This window comes from Protopterus annectens, chromosome 3.part1 (genome assembly GCF_019279795.1).
Source record: "Protopterus annectens isolate FY-2018-M chromosome 3.part1, PAN1.0, whole genome shotgun sequence".
Lineage (NCBI taxonomy): Eukaryota > Metazoa > Chordata > Ceratodontiformes > Protopteridae > Protopterus > Protopterus annectens.
In genome coordinates, this window is record NC_056732.1 from 1562330889 (window position 1) to 1562348828 (window position 17940).

A 17940-nucleotide genomic window follows, 5' to 3' on the forward strand; every position below is an offset into this window, starting at 1 on the left:
TTAGTTGCACCAAACAAGATAAAAGTTCTCTAATCTACTATTTACATAGTATTTACATAGAACAGAGTGACCATGGGGAAAGCTGTATAAATGTATGCATGAATGTATATATAAATGTATGATTGTCTATATCATACCAGATAATTTAATAAAGATGTTTGATCTTAAAAAAAAACTCCAGGCCACACTGCACATACCACTCATCAGAAGCGGGTGTGCACTACTAGGTGGCAAAAGTCCAAAAGTGTTTAGAAACCTGAGTTCTTCATTAGTCTTAGATTAACAGTTATAATGTAATCAGGCTGTAACAAGCAGTAATAAATGCAGCAGATTAAATACAACTGAACATTTTAAGAAAGTGCAGCAAAAAGCTAAATAAAGTAAGAATAAGCACAAATACAGTAAAAGCAGCTGAATAAAGTATATTTTTGTAGTAGTTGGGAAGTAAGATAATGCCAGAGGCAAACATCTAGTATGCTCCAGACCACATTGCACATACTGCACACAAGAAACAGGTGTGCACTGCTGGGTGACACAAGATCTGAAAATATTTAGAAACCTGAGTTCTTCATCACATACCTGACTAACATTACATCTCGAACAACATCTCATGCTAAAAGCTGATAAAGGCTTCACACTTCCTGCTGGTGTATATTTCTTATAACACAGTTGCCTCTTTAATGACTTCTTATTTTTAAAAGAAAGAATAGGGGGTATAGATATATGTCTCCCAAATATACAATAAAGTCTAGAAGATTTAGGATCTTTGCTTAGAAATGTTTACATAGGTATTTTTATACCCAAAGTAGACTGCAAAGAATTTTTCTTCAGGTAGACAAACAGTAAAAAGGTCACACAGACTCCTAAGTACGGTCCTGAGTTTATGGTGAAAATATGTAACACAACATCATATGCACTACAAAGGACTCTGTCTTCTCCTCTTCCATTTTATAACTCCAGTGAGGACAGAACACTACATTGTTTCTCCATTGTGTATAACTATTTTATCTATTATTATATTGATTATTTCTACCTCTTGTCTACTGTGTGATTATGTGGAATTCACTTAACCAGAAAATGCTCTCAGGTAATCCCTGATGAGGGACACTTGTGTCCAGGGCTTACCTGGTTAACAAAATGAGTAAAATAACTCCAATAAATAATTCCTTACTACTGCCACTTGTAAGCAAGGTTTACATTCTTTGTTGTTTATTCACTGCTGGTTACAAACAAGCTTGATTTTAAAGGAACTGATGTAATTTACGAATTTAATTTACAGTTAGGCAGAATTATCTGACCCTCATAATAAAAGAAAAGTAGACATACAATACTTAAAGATGCCTTACCAGCGGCTGCAGTTATCTCTCATCAAGACTTCACCGGGTGGCACTGTCTCGTTCTGTAAGTGACACAGGCAATCACTCACATTCACACACTGGTCTCCCTGAAGATATAATCCTTCTGGACATCGGCACCCTAGAATTATATGCAGAACTAGATTATTATTGTCAGAAAAGCGAAAATGAAGCTAGTCTTCTGACAGCTGCATACATATTTGCAGTACATTTTACAGGATATATATATTTATATGTGATATGCTGCACTCTAATGTGGGACAGCCTTGCCCTATACCTGAAACAAAACAATAGTAAACAAAAGAAAGAAGGTAAACAAAAGAAAGAAGGTATATCAATGTATGTCAGTAAAACAAAAGTACTCTCCTTAAAGAGACACAGTAATTTATAAGGGGTGTGCAGATATTCATAACATGCAGTACTTTAATGATATAAACTCCCATCCTGTACCTAAAAATGAAAGTTATTTACTCACCATAACGAGGCATCTGTGTTGTCCATTTTCATTTTTCTTCAATGTATAGGTTAGAGACCCGACCTTGGATCCAACTTAACCTCATTTCATAGACTTCGAATTCAACTCTCGAGCTCCTCCCTCTATCCATAATGCCCTAGTCCTTCCCCAGTACCTCAGATTGAGTTTACTGCCTTAAAGTTCTTATTATATAATACGAAAAGGAGGAATTTTCCGTGGGTCAAATCTGGAAATACAGTTTCCAAAATCCCATCAGTTCACTCCAGAAATTGATAGGAAGGGGGAAGGAGGGAAGGGGGTTGAGGAAAAATGAAAATGGACAACACAGATGCCTAGTTATGGCGAGTACATAACTTTAATATCTGATATTGTCCTTTTCATTCTTCAATGTATGGGACAGAGTCCCCAGCTATGTAAATCTTGAGTGGCCTTCATAGAAGGATATTACGGAGAACTGCTGAACCAAAGGCAGTTCTGCTTCTAGAAATTATGTCCAATTTGTAATGAGCAATAAAGGTATGATCATTAGATCATGTGGCTGCTGCACAAATACCATTAATGGATGTTCTAGATCAGAAGGCAGATGATGTGGCCATGGATCTGATTGAATGAGTATTAGGTGGTTTTGGTAGGGAAAGGCCTTGCTGAGAATATATCCAGGAAATGCAATTAATTATCAATTTGGCCAATGTAACTTTAAAAACTAGAGAACCAAGTCGACTAGGTGAAAGAGACAAACAATTGGTTCATTTTTCTGAAATCTTTGTTATGTGGAATTAAAAATGTAGTTGTCTATGCACATCTAAAGGATGGAGCATGTATTCTTCTTCATTCGAAAAATTTGGGAAAAAAAAATGGTAAGCGAATGGTTTGATTTATATTTGACTCAGAAGCCACTTTTGGCAGGAAAGACAGACTGGTTCATAAGGCAACTCTGTCTTTATGAAACACAGTGTAATAAGCTTTCAATGAAAGAGCCTAGAGTTTGGAAATCCTTTTAGCTGAACTAACAGCAACTAAAAAGGCTGCTTTTCAAAACAGGAACGTTAAGTCAGTTTTTGCTGAAAGTTCAAAGGGATGTTGAGTTAAGCCTTGCAGTACTACTGTTAAATCCCAGGGAAGTGACAGATCTTTCACAGGAGGTCTAAGCAGGAAGGTGCCCTACAGGAAATCCTTACACAATTTGGAAGCAGCCAAACAAGAAGCATTGTTTTCTGAATGAAAATTTGATATGGCCGACAACTGTACTTGGACAGAGGAAAAAAGACCCCTTCCTTAAAAAGAGACACTAAAAAGTCCAGTACTGCAGAAAAAGGGGCAGTGAAGGGATCGATGTAATTTTCCAGAGCCCAAATTGAAAATCTACATTTGCTTTTGTAAATCCTCTTAGTGGAGGCTTTTTGTGAGGATAAAAATATATAGCATACTGGTGAAGAAACCCTGGGCTGTCTAGCTATTGATGGAACTGGAAAAAGCATGCAGTTAGTGTCAAAGAATAGATCTCTGAACAATTAGACTTCACTGAAGAATGTGCATACAGTAACGTGCTAATGGAACTAATACTACAGATGCTGCAATGGAACCTAAGGCTTAACTTGTAAGTTATGTATTCACCATAACTTGGCATCTGTGTTGTCCATTTTCATTCTTCCTCATCAATGGGTTTGGATCCGATCCTTGGATCCAACTCGGCTGCATATACTAGGCTTCAGATCCAGCTCTCGAGCTCCTCCCTCTACCCATAACACCATAATCATTACCTCAGATCAAGGTTTCTACCTAATCTCCCACTTAATAAAAGAGATAGATTTAGAAGAAAGTCAGGGCTCAAACCTGGAACTGAATAGTTCCAATACAGTCTAATGGGTATTTCCAGGAGTGACAAGGATGGGGGGATGGATGGGAGGGAAGGTGAGGAAGAATGAAAATGGACAACACAGATGCCAAGCTGTGGTGAGTACATAACTTACAAATAAAGAAGTTATGTACTCACCATAACATTCCATGTGAGTTGTTTATCTCGCCTTTATTCTCACTGATGGGTTCGGAGCCAATCCTCGGCTCCGACACGGCCTATAGCAAAGCTCAAGGTTTGCCAGTAGCTCGAGACCAAGCCCCTTATCCCGTGATGCACTGCTGGAATTACCTCAGATCTTGTTTGCTGCGTGTATATATACCCCTGTAAGGGGAGCACTCCCCAAGAAGGAAGAAGCATTGAACAACCAGGATGATACTAGCCTCTAGGTCAACTGTCAGCCAGGAGGGGAATGGGGGGAAGGATGTGAGAATAAAGGCGAGATAAACAACTCACATGGAATGTTATGGTGAGTACATAACTTCTTTATGTGAAGTTGTTAAATCTTGCAGTTTATTCTCACTGATGGGTTGCGTCCCTAGCACCCGCAATCCTGGGTGGCTCACAGGTGTACATTTTTCAGGACCGTAGAACCAAAAGAAGACCTGTCCCTGGAAGCCGTATCTACTTTGTAATGAGTGATAAAGGTATGAGGCTTACACCAAGTGGCTGCAGCACAAATGTTGTCAAGGAGCAATTTAGCTTGAAAAGCAGAAGACGTAGAAACGGCTCTGGTTGAATGAGCCTTTGCTTTGTGTGGCAAAGGTATGTTAGCATTTGCATGAACAAATGAGATACAGTCAGATAACCATTTTGAAAGGGTTGTCTTAGCCACTGGTCTACCTTTTCTGGCCTCCGAAAAGGATACAAAGAGTTGATCTGATTTTCTAATATCCTTAGTTCTATCAAGATAAAATCTGAGCTGTCTATGTATGTCAAGTTTGTGTAGCATGTATTCCAATTTGTTGGAATGGTTGGGAAAAAAGACTGGCAACTCAATGACCTGATTGATATTTGACTCGGAACAGACTTTAGGCAAAAAGGAAGGGTTTGTTCTGAGAGATACTCTATCAGCATGGAAAATCATGTAAGGAGGTCTGATAGATAATGCTTGAAGTTCTGACATTCTGCGGGCAGAAGTAATGGCCACTAGAAAAAATAGTTTTCCAGGACAAAAATTTGAGATCACAAGATGATGCTGGTTCGAAGGGGGAAGAATTATCTGAGTCAGCATAAAATTCAAATTCCAGGGAGAATAAGGGATTTTGACAGAAGGTCTCATGTGAAAAACACCTTTAAGAAAAACCTTAGATAACTTGTGGGCCATAACATTTAACCCATCGAATCTAAGGTGGAAATTTGATATGGCGGCTAACTGAACCCGAACTGTGGCAGCTGCTGCTCCTTCCTTAAAAATTATTGTCAAAAAGTCTAAAATGGATGACATAGGAGCTTGGAAAGGGTCATTTTTTTGTATACTGGCCCAAACTGAGAACCTTTTCCACTTACTGCGATTACAGTTTTCTGGTGGATGGCGTATGAGAAGACAATAGAATTTGTCTTGTGTCATCTGAGAGTGAATGAAGCCTGGCTATTTGGGGAAGTGGATCAGCCAAGCAGTCAGCTTTAGAGACTGCAATGAAGGATGGAGATCCCCTGATAGGTGTGTCAGGAGGTCTGGAACTGGGTCCAGGATCCATGGATCCTCCAGCAGATGATGGTGAAGGAAAGGGAACCAAATCTGTCGAGGTCAATGGGGGCTATGAGGATAACAGTCCTTCCCAGCGATTTTGCTTTCTGTAAAAACCTGGATATCAATGGAATAGGTGGGAATGCATATATGAGACCCGGAGGCCAATCGTGTACGAGTGCATCTCTCGGGGGATGTCCCGGAGGTGGTATCAGGGCAAAGTAGCTTCTGTATTTGGTATTGATGTGACTGGCAAAGAGGTCGCAGCAAAGCTGGCCCCATTTGTAGAAAATCAAGTCCGCCATGTGTTCATTGAGAGACCACTCGTGAGGCAACAGGATCGTCCTGCTCAGCTTGTCTGCTATCACGTTGGATTTCCCCGGGATGTGCATTGCTAACAGAAAATGCTGGGATGACACAGCCCATTGCCATACCCTGAGGGCTTCTCGACAAAGGGGGTAAGACTTGGTTCCACCCTGTTTGTTCAAGTACCAGACCACTGACATGTTGTCTGTCTGATTGAAATTGTCCCTAGAGGAAGAGAGTCCTGGAAGTACTGCAATGCCAGAAGTACTGCTCTCCACTCCAGATCATTGATATGCAGATGTGATTCTTGATCCGTCCATGTGCCTTAGGCAGTCATTTCCTGAAAATGCCCTCCCCCACCCTATCAGGGAAGCGTCCATGGTCACAGTGGCTACTGGGGGGGGGGGAGCACAAAGGGTCTTCCTATTGTGACATGAAGAGACGTCAACCACCACTGAAGGTCTCTCTTGCAAGAATTTGTGATGAGAATCATATGGTTCATTGGTAACTTCTGGTAAGACCATTGAGCGAATAGGAGCCATTGAAGAATTTGCATATGCATCCTTGCGAGTGGAATGGCTAGAATTGCTGCTGCCATCAAACCTAGTACCTTCAAGACCTCTGCAGCTGTAGCTTTGTTCTTTGACACAAATGAGTTGACATGTTCGTGAAGAAGTGAGACCTTTTCGATTTGGAAGACGTAGAGGGGTGGTTGAGGTATCTAACTCTGCTCCTATAAAAACGGTATGCTGCGATGGCAACAAGGCAGACTTTCGAAGTTGACTCTAATACCTAAGTGGTGGCAGAGTATCAGAGTAGATTGTGTTGCCTGAATCAATTGATGCCTGGTGGTAGTGGTGAGGAGCCAATCGTCTAGATATGGAAACACCTGGAATCCTAGATGTCTCAAGTGAGCCGTGACCACTGCCATGCATTTGGTGAACACTCTGAGGGCTGTAGTGAGACCAAAGGGCAGGGCTCAAAACTGGTAGTGATTGGCTCCCAGCCAGAAACACAGGTGATCTCTGGAGCATCTGTCCATCTTTATGTGGTAGTACACTTCCTTGAGATCGATGGAGCACATCCAATCACCTTTCCCTAGAAAGGGAAGAATGGCCTGAAGCGTGACCATTCAGAACTTCTCTTTTTTTACATATTGGTTGAGTCTGCTGAGGTCCACGATGGGTCCAGTCCTCTGTTTTCTTTGGAACCTAAAAGAATCTTGAGTAAGTTCCAAATCCAACTTGGTTTACTGGGACTGGCTGGATAACTCTTTTTTTCTAGCAACCTGCGGACCTCTATGGTTGCTTGTTCCCTGAGACTGGGTGGAACATCCAGGATTCTGTTTACAGGAGTGGGAGGGGAAGAGAATGGTATGAAATACCCTCTGGAAATGATGCTTTGTACGCAGGTATCGGACGTTATGTTTAGCCAGGCTTCTGGGTACAAAGATAAGCGACCCCCAACTGTCTCCAGAGCCGGACAGCCGGGTCTCCTTTCAGGAGAGCTGAAAGGGCTGACCAGAGAAATGGCCTCTGTCACCCTGCTGTTGTGGACCCCCCCTGCCACGCGGGCAGCATCTTCCATTATAAACCCCTCCTCTGCCTCTCGAGGGGGTTTCTCCATGTGTGTCCTGAAAGGCTCCCTGTGCTTTTCGGAACCACATTTTTCTGCCCTTAGGACACCTGGGATAGGGCCGAGTAGGGGTAGAAAAACGGACTCAAATGGCAGATAGAGTCTTGCCTTCCTGCTCACACCTGGTTAGAGTTTCCTTCACTTTGGGCCCAAACAGGGATGAGCCATCAAATGGGGTGTTGATAAAGGAAGACTTGAAAAGCTCTGCAAAGGAACAGAGACGCATTCAGGCTTGTCTACGCAGAGCAATGCCTGAACTAGCGGCTCTACTCGAACCATCAGCTGCATAAGATATGAGGTGCATGGACGAGTTCACAACCGAATTTAGGGTAGCGAGCTGTGTGTTAACTTTGTCGGCAACCCCTGCAGCTACCGTACCCTGGAGAGTATCTCCTAGCACTTTCAGATCTCTTTGTAGTCTTGTAAAATGGGTTAAATAGTTCAGTGATCGAAGGGAAAAAGTCGCTGAACTAAACATGCGCTTCCCATATTTATCCATGATCCTAGAATCTCTGTTAGGAGGATGGATAGATGAGGACATCTCAGATGTTTCCTTTTTGGTGGCTGCAGCCACAACCATGGCATCAACAGGCACTCCCTTAGTCAAAAAGTCTTTGCCCACTGGGGCAGAGATGAACTTATTTGGCTTCTGAGGGACAGGTTCCATGGCCTGCGGAGAGACTCCCACGCCTTACGAGAGATCAGCTCCATGAGCTCATCGTAAGGCAGAGACACCCAAGAAGTGGAAGGTTGAAACCCAAAAGCCTTCAAGAGCACTGACTTGACTTCAGTAGGGCTTTTGGACTGTCAACCGCCCCTCTGATTAAGGATCTCTAATATCTCCGCAAAGGAGATATCCTCAGAGGGGGATCGAGGGGACCCTTCTGACTCATCCAAGTCAGTGTCAGATGTCAAAGACTCCTGTGGGGAGTCCAAGTGCCTCCTCATGCACAGTCTCTTCCTGGGTACCTCTTCAGTGGGGGGATCTGGGGAGGTCTCAGAAGAGGAAGGGGTGCCTTGTGGGGCTACTTGAGGCTCAGGGTCTCTACATTTGGGTGGACCGGTAGAAGCAGGAGCGGACACAGGTGCTTGAGAGGAGGAGGAAGCCAGACCTGATGCTGATGATGTCTTTGGAGACAGGACTCTCCTCATAGCATCGAACACACCATGGCTCAGACAAGAATGGGTAGACGGCTCCGAAGGGACCGTCCGATCCACCCGCACCGAGGCCATGGGCTCCGAGCCCGAGGTAGGAGCTGAGCTCATCCGAGCCGAAGCCCCGAGAGGAAGAGTCGGCACCGACAAATCGGTACGACTATCCTCCCCGGACCCAACAGGAGAGTGTCGGCTCCTAGATTCCCCGGTCGGCGCAGAAAACGTCCGAGTAGATGGAACTGATAACACCGGTGCAGGTCTCGGCTCCACAGGTTCAACAACTATCAGGTTGGGCTCCTTCGGCTCTGAAAGTCCAGTACGGCTCGCAGGAGTAGTCAAGTCCGGATTAATGAAATTCAGCTCCGATGAAGGTGTCGGAGCCAACAACAATTTAGCAAGGCCTGGTGCCCGTAGAAGCTTCTGCACTAGCCGGTCCATATCCATATCTGAGAGGCCGAGAGAAGACTTCAAGGAGTGCACAGAAGTTGCTGATTGGAGCAGAGGAGATGAGGGAATCTCAGAGACTGGCTCCAAAACTGTGAGCTGGCTCCGAACAGAAGGGACACTCAGCTCCGAGGACAGTGGAACCGATGACCCTACACCCTCCAATTTTTTAGTCTTTTTGGATGCTTTCGAGTCACCTGAGGATATGGAACATTTTGAGGATCTACTAGCACCATCCTGGTCACCCAGCACTTCGGAGAAAGGGTGCTGAAGTAAACCCCTGTCTACTAATTTTATCCTTCTCTCCAAAAGTACCCTGGAGGAGAAAGAGTGACATATACTGCAAGAGTCTTGGAGGTGTTTAGCCCCCAGACAATAAACACATTGAACATGCCCGTCAGTGACAGACATTTTTTGTCCACAATCAAGACATTTCTTGAAGCCAGATGTTGGATGAGGCCTCTGTTTCTCAGACATTTCTATATCAGATTAAACAATTTTAAAGAATTAAACAACACACTTAGAATTATCTACCAAAGTACACCTAAGGTTAAATACAAGGCCAACTCTTAGGCCCAACCCTATAGAAAAACAAAAGCCAACACAGGGCACTAATATAAAACTAAGTCTAAGTCTAAAACTATATATATATATATATATATATATATATATATATATATATATATATATATATAAGAAGTGAAGAAAAAAGGTTTTAAACTTGCAAATAGAAGAATCTATTGATTAATCCGATCTATCTGGAACACCGAGATCTGTGCCATGGCAAAATAGATCGGAGGTAATTCCAGCAGTGCATCATGGGATAAGGGGCTTGGTCTCGAGCTACTGGCAAACCTTGAGCTTTGCTATAGGCCGTGTCGGAGCCGAGGATCGGCTCCGAACCCATCAGTGAGAATAAACGGCGAGATTTAACAACTTCACATCTGATGTTCTCCTTTTCATTCTTCCTCACCAATGGGACAGAGCCCCCCCCCCATGTAGCCCTTGGGGGGCCCTCATGGAAGGACATGCCGGAGTACTCTCAAACCAAAAGAATCTCTGCTTCTGAAAATGATGTCCAACTTATAATGCATAACAAAAGTATGAGTCTTTAACCAGGTAGCTGCAGCACAAATGCCATCAGTGGAAGCCCTTGACGAAAGGGCAGATGAGCTATGGACCTAGCGGAATGAGCTTGAGGAAGCTGTGGTAAATTTAGTCCTTCTTGAGAATAAACAAATGAAATGCAAGCAGTAATCCATTTGGTTAGAGTAACTTTAGATATGCCTATCCCAAGCAATTTGGGAAAAAGGATACAAAAAGCTGATCTGACTTCCTGAACTGTTTTGTTCTGTGAAGATAAAAATAGTTGTCTGTGCACATCAAGGTGATGAAGCATGTATGCTCCATTTATTCATAAAATTTGGAAAGAAGACTGGTGATTGCATGGACTTGTTGATGTTATTTTCAGACGCCACTTCAGGCAGAAAGGAAGGGTTGGTCTGTAGAGACACCCTGTCTTTATGGAAAACAATGTAAGGAGGCTTAGCTGATTGGGTCTGCAGCTCAAAAATTCCTTTTTTGCTGAAGTAATAGCTACAAAGAAGACCAATTTCCATGAAAGATATTTCAGATCACATTTGTCTGATGTTTCAAAGGGTTTCGGAGTTAAACCTTGAAGGACCACATTAAGGTCCCAACGAGGAGAGGGGTCCTTTATCAGGGATCTGAGGAGAAAAATGCCTTTCATGAAGGTCTTACACAACCTGGATGAAACCAGAGAAAAAAGATTTGTTTCCAGAGTGGACATTTCAAATTGTTGCCAACTGCAGCTTAATTGTACGGAAACTAGCTCCTTCTTTAAAAAGGGTCGTTAGAAAAAGAGGAACAGCTAAAGTTGGTGCTGAAAAAGAGTTGATATTCTGGTTAGAAGATGAAACAGAAAATCTTTTCCATTTGCTTTTGTAGATTTTCTTTTTAGAAACTTTCTGGGAGACCAAGATAATATCGCAAACTGGAGAAGAAAGCCTGGACTGTCTATTACTGGAAGTGAAGAAACCATGCGGTTACCTTGAAGACATGGAGATTAGAATGCTGAATTCTTGATGGATGAGACAGGATATCCTAAGTGTGTTCCAGAATCCATGGAGGATATCGCAAGTGAGACTGTAGGAAGGGGAACCATACCTGACAATGCCAGAAGGGGGCGATGAGGGTGACTGAGCTCTTCAGCTTGTTTGTTTTCTGTAAGAACTTTGGAATCAGTGAAGCAGGAGTATAGGCATAAAGGAGACCTGGGGGCCAATTGTGAACCAGGGTGTCTCTCGGTGACTCCCCCTGAGGAGGTATCAGAGCGAAGTACTTGCTGCACTTGTTGATGGGAGATGCAAACAGGTCACAGCAAGGCTAGCCTAGTGGCTGACGATCATATTTGCCACCGACTGACTGAGAGACCACTCATGAGGCATTACCATGGATCACCTGAGCCTGTCTGCTAAGGCATTTGTTTTCCCCAGGATGTGTGCCACAATGAGAAAGCAGTCTGAAGTGATCAGACATTTCCAAACCCTCATGGCCTCTCAGCACAGGGGGTAAGATCAGTTCCTCCTTGCTTGTCGATGTGCCAGACTACTGTCTGTTTGAATTGCAATAGTCCCCAGAGGGAGAATATCTTGAAATGCTTCCAGTGCTCGAAGGACTGCACTAATCTCTAGGACATTCATATGCAAATTGGTCTCTAGAGGGGACCACATGCCCTAGACCATCTTGCCCAAGAAATACTCCCCACACCTCAATTGGGAAGCATCTGTGGTCACTGTGGCAACTGAGGATTGAAGACCGAATGATTTACCCAGAAAAAGATTGTCGGACAGAACTTACCAATGTTTGCAGACTGGAGTGAGTCTTATAGGAAATGATAAGGGCTGGTAAGTAATGGACTACTGTACCACCAAAGTCCATTGAAGAATTTGCATAAAGAAGCATGCTAAGGGTACTAGTAGTATGGCAGCTGACGTCAGCTTGTAGCACTAATCTTGCTGGAGGAGAAGGGTGAGAAAGTATAGACAGAACCTGATGTCTTAAGGATGTAATGCGGTGGACAGGTAAGGAAGGCACCTGAGTTGTAGCATTCAAAAGAGTCCCTATGAATTCCAGGATCTGTACCGGCACTAGGTTTGACTTGAAATGGTTTATTGAGATGCCTAAGGTGTTGAAAACCTGCAGCAAGTAGTCTCTGACTTGTAAAAGTTGATGCCTGGATGGAGCAATGAGGAGCCAATCATTAAGATATAGAGATACTTGGAATCCCTTGAGTCTCAAGTGAGCTGCCACGACTGCCATGCATTTGGTTAACACCCTGGGAGCTATAGTGAGTCCAAAGGGCAGTGCTATGAATTAGTAATGACTGGCTTCCAGCCAAAGGCATAGATTTCTCCTGGATCAAATGTCTATTTTTATGTGATAGTACACATCTTGGAGATGTACAGAGCACATCCAATCGTACTTGTGCAGAAAAGGCAAGATGGACTGAACCATGGCCATATGGAACTTCACCTTCTTTACATAATGGTTCAACCTGATTAGATCCAAAATGGGTCTTAAATTCCTTGTTTCCTTTGGCATTAAAAAGAATTGTGGGCAAGTTCTGAATCCTATCTGATCAGATGGGACCTCTTGGATGACTCTTTTCTGTAGCAGCTTTTATATTTCTTGTGCTGCATCCTTTCTCTGACTGGGTGAAGCATCAGGAAGCTTCTTCTTTTGAGGAGGAGGGGGAAGGGAAAATGGTATGTAGTAACCTCTGGATATGATTCTTAGCATCCATGAATCTTTTGTGATATCTATTCAGGTGTCTAGGTGCAAATAGAAATGACCCCGACTGCCTCTAGAGTTGGATAGACAGGCAGCACTTCAGGAGCACTGATTGGGCCTTTCAGAAAATTAATCTCTAAAACCCTGGTTCTGTGGACACCCTCTACCCCTAGGGGGAAGTCTATTGTTAAAAGTTCCTTCTCTGCATCTAGAATAACTATCTTTGTGAGAATCCTGGAAAGGTCCCTGAGATTTACGAAACCACATCTTCTTACCACATCATTGATTTCTAGAGAAGATCCATTGAGGGGTAGAAAACTAGATTCCTATGGCAGACAGAGTCTTTCTCTCTTGTTTGTTGTGGGTAAGCCTGTCCTTAACTGATGGCCCGAACAAGGAAGTGCCATCAAACAGGCATTGACAAAGAATGTCTTGAAGGACTCCGCAGAATTACATAGCAACATCCAGGCATGTCTCCTTATGGCTATACATGAACTGGCTGTTTGCAAGGTACCTTCCATTGCATGGGAGATTAGCCTCATCAATGCATTTTAAATGAACAGCAGAGTAGCCAGTTGAGAGGAAGTCTTTTTGAAATCTTCAACAGACATGGACTCTGATACAGTATTTGGAAACTCTATAGTCAAATCTCTCTGTAGCCGAGCAAAATGTGCCAAGTAGTTTAGAGATCTCAGTGCAAAAGTAGTTGAGATGAACACTCACTTTCCAAATCTATTCATCACTCTGGACTCTCTAATCGACGATGGACAGAACAGCTCTGTTCAGCTAGATCCTTCTTGGTGGCTGCTGCCACCATCACAGCATCAACCCAGACTCCCTTGCTCTAGTGGGGTCTATCAGCAGAAAGGGCCAGACATTTGTCCAGGCACTTGGGGATATGCTTGACAGTGTCCAGTTCCTTCCAAGCTCAGTGGGAAACCAAGTCATTCAGTTCATCCACAGGGGAGGTCACCCAAGATGTGAATGGTCCAGAACAGTAAGCCTCCTGAAACACTGGTTCTTCAGGAGAAGGAGATCGGGAAGACCAACCACCTTTCTGTTTGAGAATCTCAAGGATATCTCCAAAGGAGATGTCATCAGGTGGTGATCTGGAGGATCCCTCTCCCTTATCAAAGTCAGTGTCTTCTGTGAGAGATTAAATGGGGAAATCTGTGTGTCTCCTCTTACATATCCTCTTCAAAGAAACTTCCACCATTTGATGTTTGAGAGAGGTATCAGAAGAGGAGGGAAATTACTCTAAAGGAACTGTCTGGAGACTTCCTGGAACTGGCTGTCCTTGTGGGATAGGTCTGATGGGCTCAGAGCTCGGAAACAAAGAGGGAAGAGGGGTAGGATCCAAGACAAGAGAAGATGGTTCTCTGTGAAGAGAGAAAGCACTTTACCACCTTGAAAGCCAAAGGACTAGGAGAAACCCCTACCTCCCCCTCCTCGGAGCTGACGCCTCCGAAGAAAGTAGGTCGGGCCCACCCTCGGATCCAAGCCTCGAGGGGAGAACTGTATCCGAGTTGTCCAGGGACGAGCCTCTGAGAGAAAGGGATGTATCTGATAAAACTAGAGCCAAACACAACCCCTTGGACTCAGCACCAACATCTTGGATCTGAGATCTGCTCTGATCTAAGGGTATCAGAGCAGAACTGGTTAAGGAAACCACTGGAGTTGAGACAACATTTCCTCAGCTCCAACGTTGAACCTCTCAAGGGTCTCATATCTTGGGACTCTGAAACACTGGTCGGATCAGAGAAGGAGAGAAAAGGGACTTGGTAGGTGCATTCATGGTCCAGGAGGGGACAGAGCTGGCAGGACCCCCATCTGGATCTCAGCGCTGAAAAAGTTCTACATCATTCTACCCCCATCCACCTCTGAAAAACTCCTAGAAGATCTGGAAGACATTGTGGATGAGGGTTTGATCTGTTTCTTTCGAGTCTGCAAAATATGGCCTGGTAGGGAAGGCGATACCGGCTTAATGGTATATTCTGGAGTATGTCTAGTGCCGGCAGAGCTAGTTCTTGGATCTGAGGCCTTGGGATCCAATCAGGAGGTAGAAGAGAGTTGAGAGATTACTATCAGAGCCAATATTGTAGGATCCGAACAGCATTTAGGATCCAAGGAAAGGCTCCCAGGTTTAGGATCCAAAGTGGTCTGGTCTGAAAATTTTCAGATCTTGTTCAACAGCTCTGATGAAGACCTTGGAGACTTCGGTGGAGACTTCTTTTTATTTTCTGAAGAAACGGACTGCCATTTTGGTGGGGGGGGGGGTTGAGCCCCAGAAGAAGTAGACAAAAGACAAAAGAATAAGTTTATTGCACCTGTCAGCTAATGTCTATGGTTAAAGGCCGAGCATATTGAACAGGCTGTATTGAGGTGATCAGGTCCTAGGCAATAAACACACTTCTTGTGGGCATGCAAATTGGGGATTTTATGCCCACACGAAGTGCATTTCTTAAATCCTGTCAGTTTCTGTGACATGGCAGAGAAAAAACAATGGCAGAGTAAGCCACACAAGAAAAAACTCCCAGATAAAGCAAGAAAATAGAAATACCAGCTATGGTATGATAGAAATACCTAAACAGGTAAAGAAAATATGCCAAAAATGGTATGGAAGACTACCAAAGTAGAATAGAAAATGGTACAGGAGACAAGAAGACACTAACTCCTAACACCCAGCAAAAACTAAGAGGGAGGGGAAAGAAGTAAAAAGGGTAAAGAGAGTACCGAGACAGAAATTATTTATTTATTTATTTTTATTTATTTCCATTTGTTGACTGGGAGAGTCCAACTGGGCCACGGCTGGCCCATATTCAGCAGAGACCGGGGGAGAAAAGCTCCACAGATACAATGTTCAGTTAGTACATAAGACACAAAGAAAGTAGCAGATAATCTGCATGTACAAATACAGAAACTTCAATTCTTAATTCAGATACATGTGTAAACAATGCAAGGGATAGTTTAATATTAAAAATCAGCATATGTACTGTAGATACATACAGCTCCATTTGATTGAATACAACAATTATCATGTAAGCATAGATATGACATGGTGTGGTGAAAGACAGAAGATAAGGAAAGAAAGAGCTAAGGGTAGGAAGTAGGACTGACAGGCCCACAGATCCTGACACTAGCAGTTGGAGGGAGAACGAAGGAGCAAAGGGGGAGGAGAGAATGGAAGAAGTAAAGGGGAGAGGACAGGTGGTAGTGTAGAGCTGGTGGGGCAAAGCTTGGTAGTTAGTCAGGTCCAAAGCAGGAGCAATTATCCAAAAAACAGTCACTTACAACTCAAGAGCAAAACGTATGTCTAACCATGATGGTGGCAAATAAGATCTGATGTAATGGTGATGTAAGAGGCCATTATGGGTAGAGGATGGAGCTCAAGAATTGGATGTGAAGTCTAGTGTATATGGTCAAGTCAGATCAGAGGTTCTTATCCAAACCCATTGGTGAGGAAGAATGAAAAGGACAACATCAGATGAATAAGTTTGACAGGAGGAGCAGAATGAGAAAGAATTTGATGAACTTGAGATCTGATTGTGCATATACAGTGAGGAGGTAAAGAAGCAATCTGATTTATTGTGTTTAGATGGGCACCAATGAACGCCAGGCTCTATACCGGTAACAGTTTGGATTTGGAAATACTGACTGTATACTGACTGTTATGCCTAGCGATTGGCAAATTTGGAGAAAATAGTCCCTGAAATGTTCTAGGAGATGCATGGTTGGTGTGGTGAGAAGCCAGTTGTCTAGGTATGGAAACTCTGAATCCCTTCAGTCTCAGGTGATATACTACCACTGCCATACACATGGGCTGTCCAAAGAGCAGGGCTGCGAACTGATGGTGACTGTCTCTCAGCCAAAAGTGCATATGTCTTTGGGCGCATCTGTTTATTTTGATGTGATAGTATGCATCCTGAAGATCAATTGAGCACATCCAATCATCTTTGTGTAAGAGGTAGAATGGACTGAATCTTGACCATTTGAATCTTCAATTTTCTCACAAACTGGTTCAGGTTGCTTAGATTCAAAATTGGTCACAGATCTCCTGTCTCCTTTGGCACCAAAAAAAAAAAAAAAAAAACCTTGTGTAAGTCCTGAATCCTGTCCAGTCTGGTGGGACCTTCTGGATGATTCTTTTGTCCAGCAGTTTCTGAATTTCTTGAACTGCAGCCTCACTCTGACTAGGTGGAATGTCAGGAGACTTTCTTCTTTTGGAAGTGGGCGTTTGTGAAAATGGTATAAAGTAACCTTTTGATATTATTTTTAGCACCCAGGAAACTTTTGTTATAGCAGCCCAGGCATATGGGTGCACAGACAAGTGTCCCTCTACTGCCTCCAGAAGCAAGCAGTTGGGCAGAGCTTCAGGAGCACTGAATGGGTCTATCCAGAAAGGAATTTAGGAAGCCCTAAACTATCTGGATGCTAGATGGAACTGGCTGTCCCTGTGGAGGAGCTCTGATGAAATCAGAGCTTGGAACCATAGAGGGAAAAAGGGGTAGGATCCTAGAATGTATGAGAGACTGGATCTCTTGAATGACTGAAAACCCTTTCCACAACCTTAAAGGTAGATGGACACAAACAAGCTGTGGCCAGCTGCACCACAACAGAAACTTTCAGCAGTGGCAGATAATGACTTTGTCCAGCTCTGTGCTGTGAGGAGGGAGCCGGACCCAAGCTATCTAGCACCAAGGCTCCAAGGGGCAAGGATGGATCTAACATCAAAGTAGATCCCTGTTCCAAGAATCTGATGCCAACACTTCAGTTCTGAGACATGTCACGATCCAAAGGCATAGGAGCAGGGCTGGTCAGCTATTCCACAAATGAATCTATCTTCTGCAAAACTTCCACTCTTATTTAATCAAAAGCCCTTACGCTTATATGATAGATCACAGTTACTATTCAGCTGCCCCAAATGACATTAGTTGTGGTCCAAAATGATATCTATAGTGACCAGTAGCCACAGGGGTTTGCTTATTGATGTAAGTCTTTGGCAGCACTGGTGCAATGCCAAACATACATTGTATTAAATTTACAATGTATACTTCCATGTGATGCTCAGGCTAATGACAGCTTTCTAATCCTTAACGCTTTTATTTCACTGCACGGTATTATCCACTAGGCCTTCATCAGGTGTCAAGACAGTAAATGGGAGGTGCCACACCATTTTCCTGGGGTAGAAGTGCTGATCACTAAGCACTTATAT

General features: G+C 43.5%; 1 protein-coding gene across 1 annotated transcript in view; it reads right to left on the minus strand.

The window, feature by feature from the left end:
• Positions 1–17940, minus strand: part of LOC122797804 (SCO-spondin-like) — a 4708783-nt gene that overhangs the window by 2244060 nt on the left and 2446783 nt on the right. Inside the window, exon 58 of the mRNA XM_044066325.1 lies at positions 1347–1476. Coding sequence (XP_043922260.1) covers positions 1347–1476 — 130 coding nt within the window. The remainder of the gene's footprint in view (positions 1–1346; positions 1477–17940) is intronic.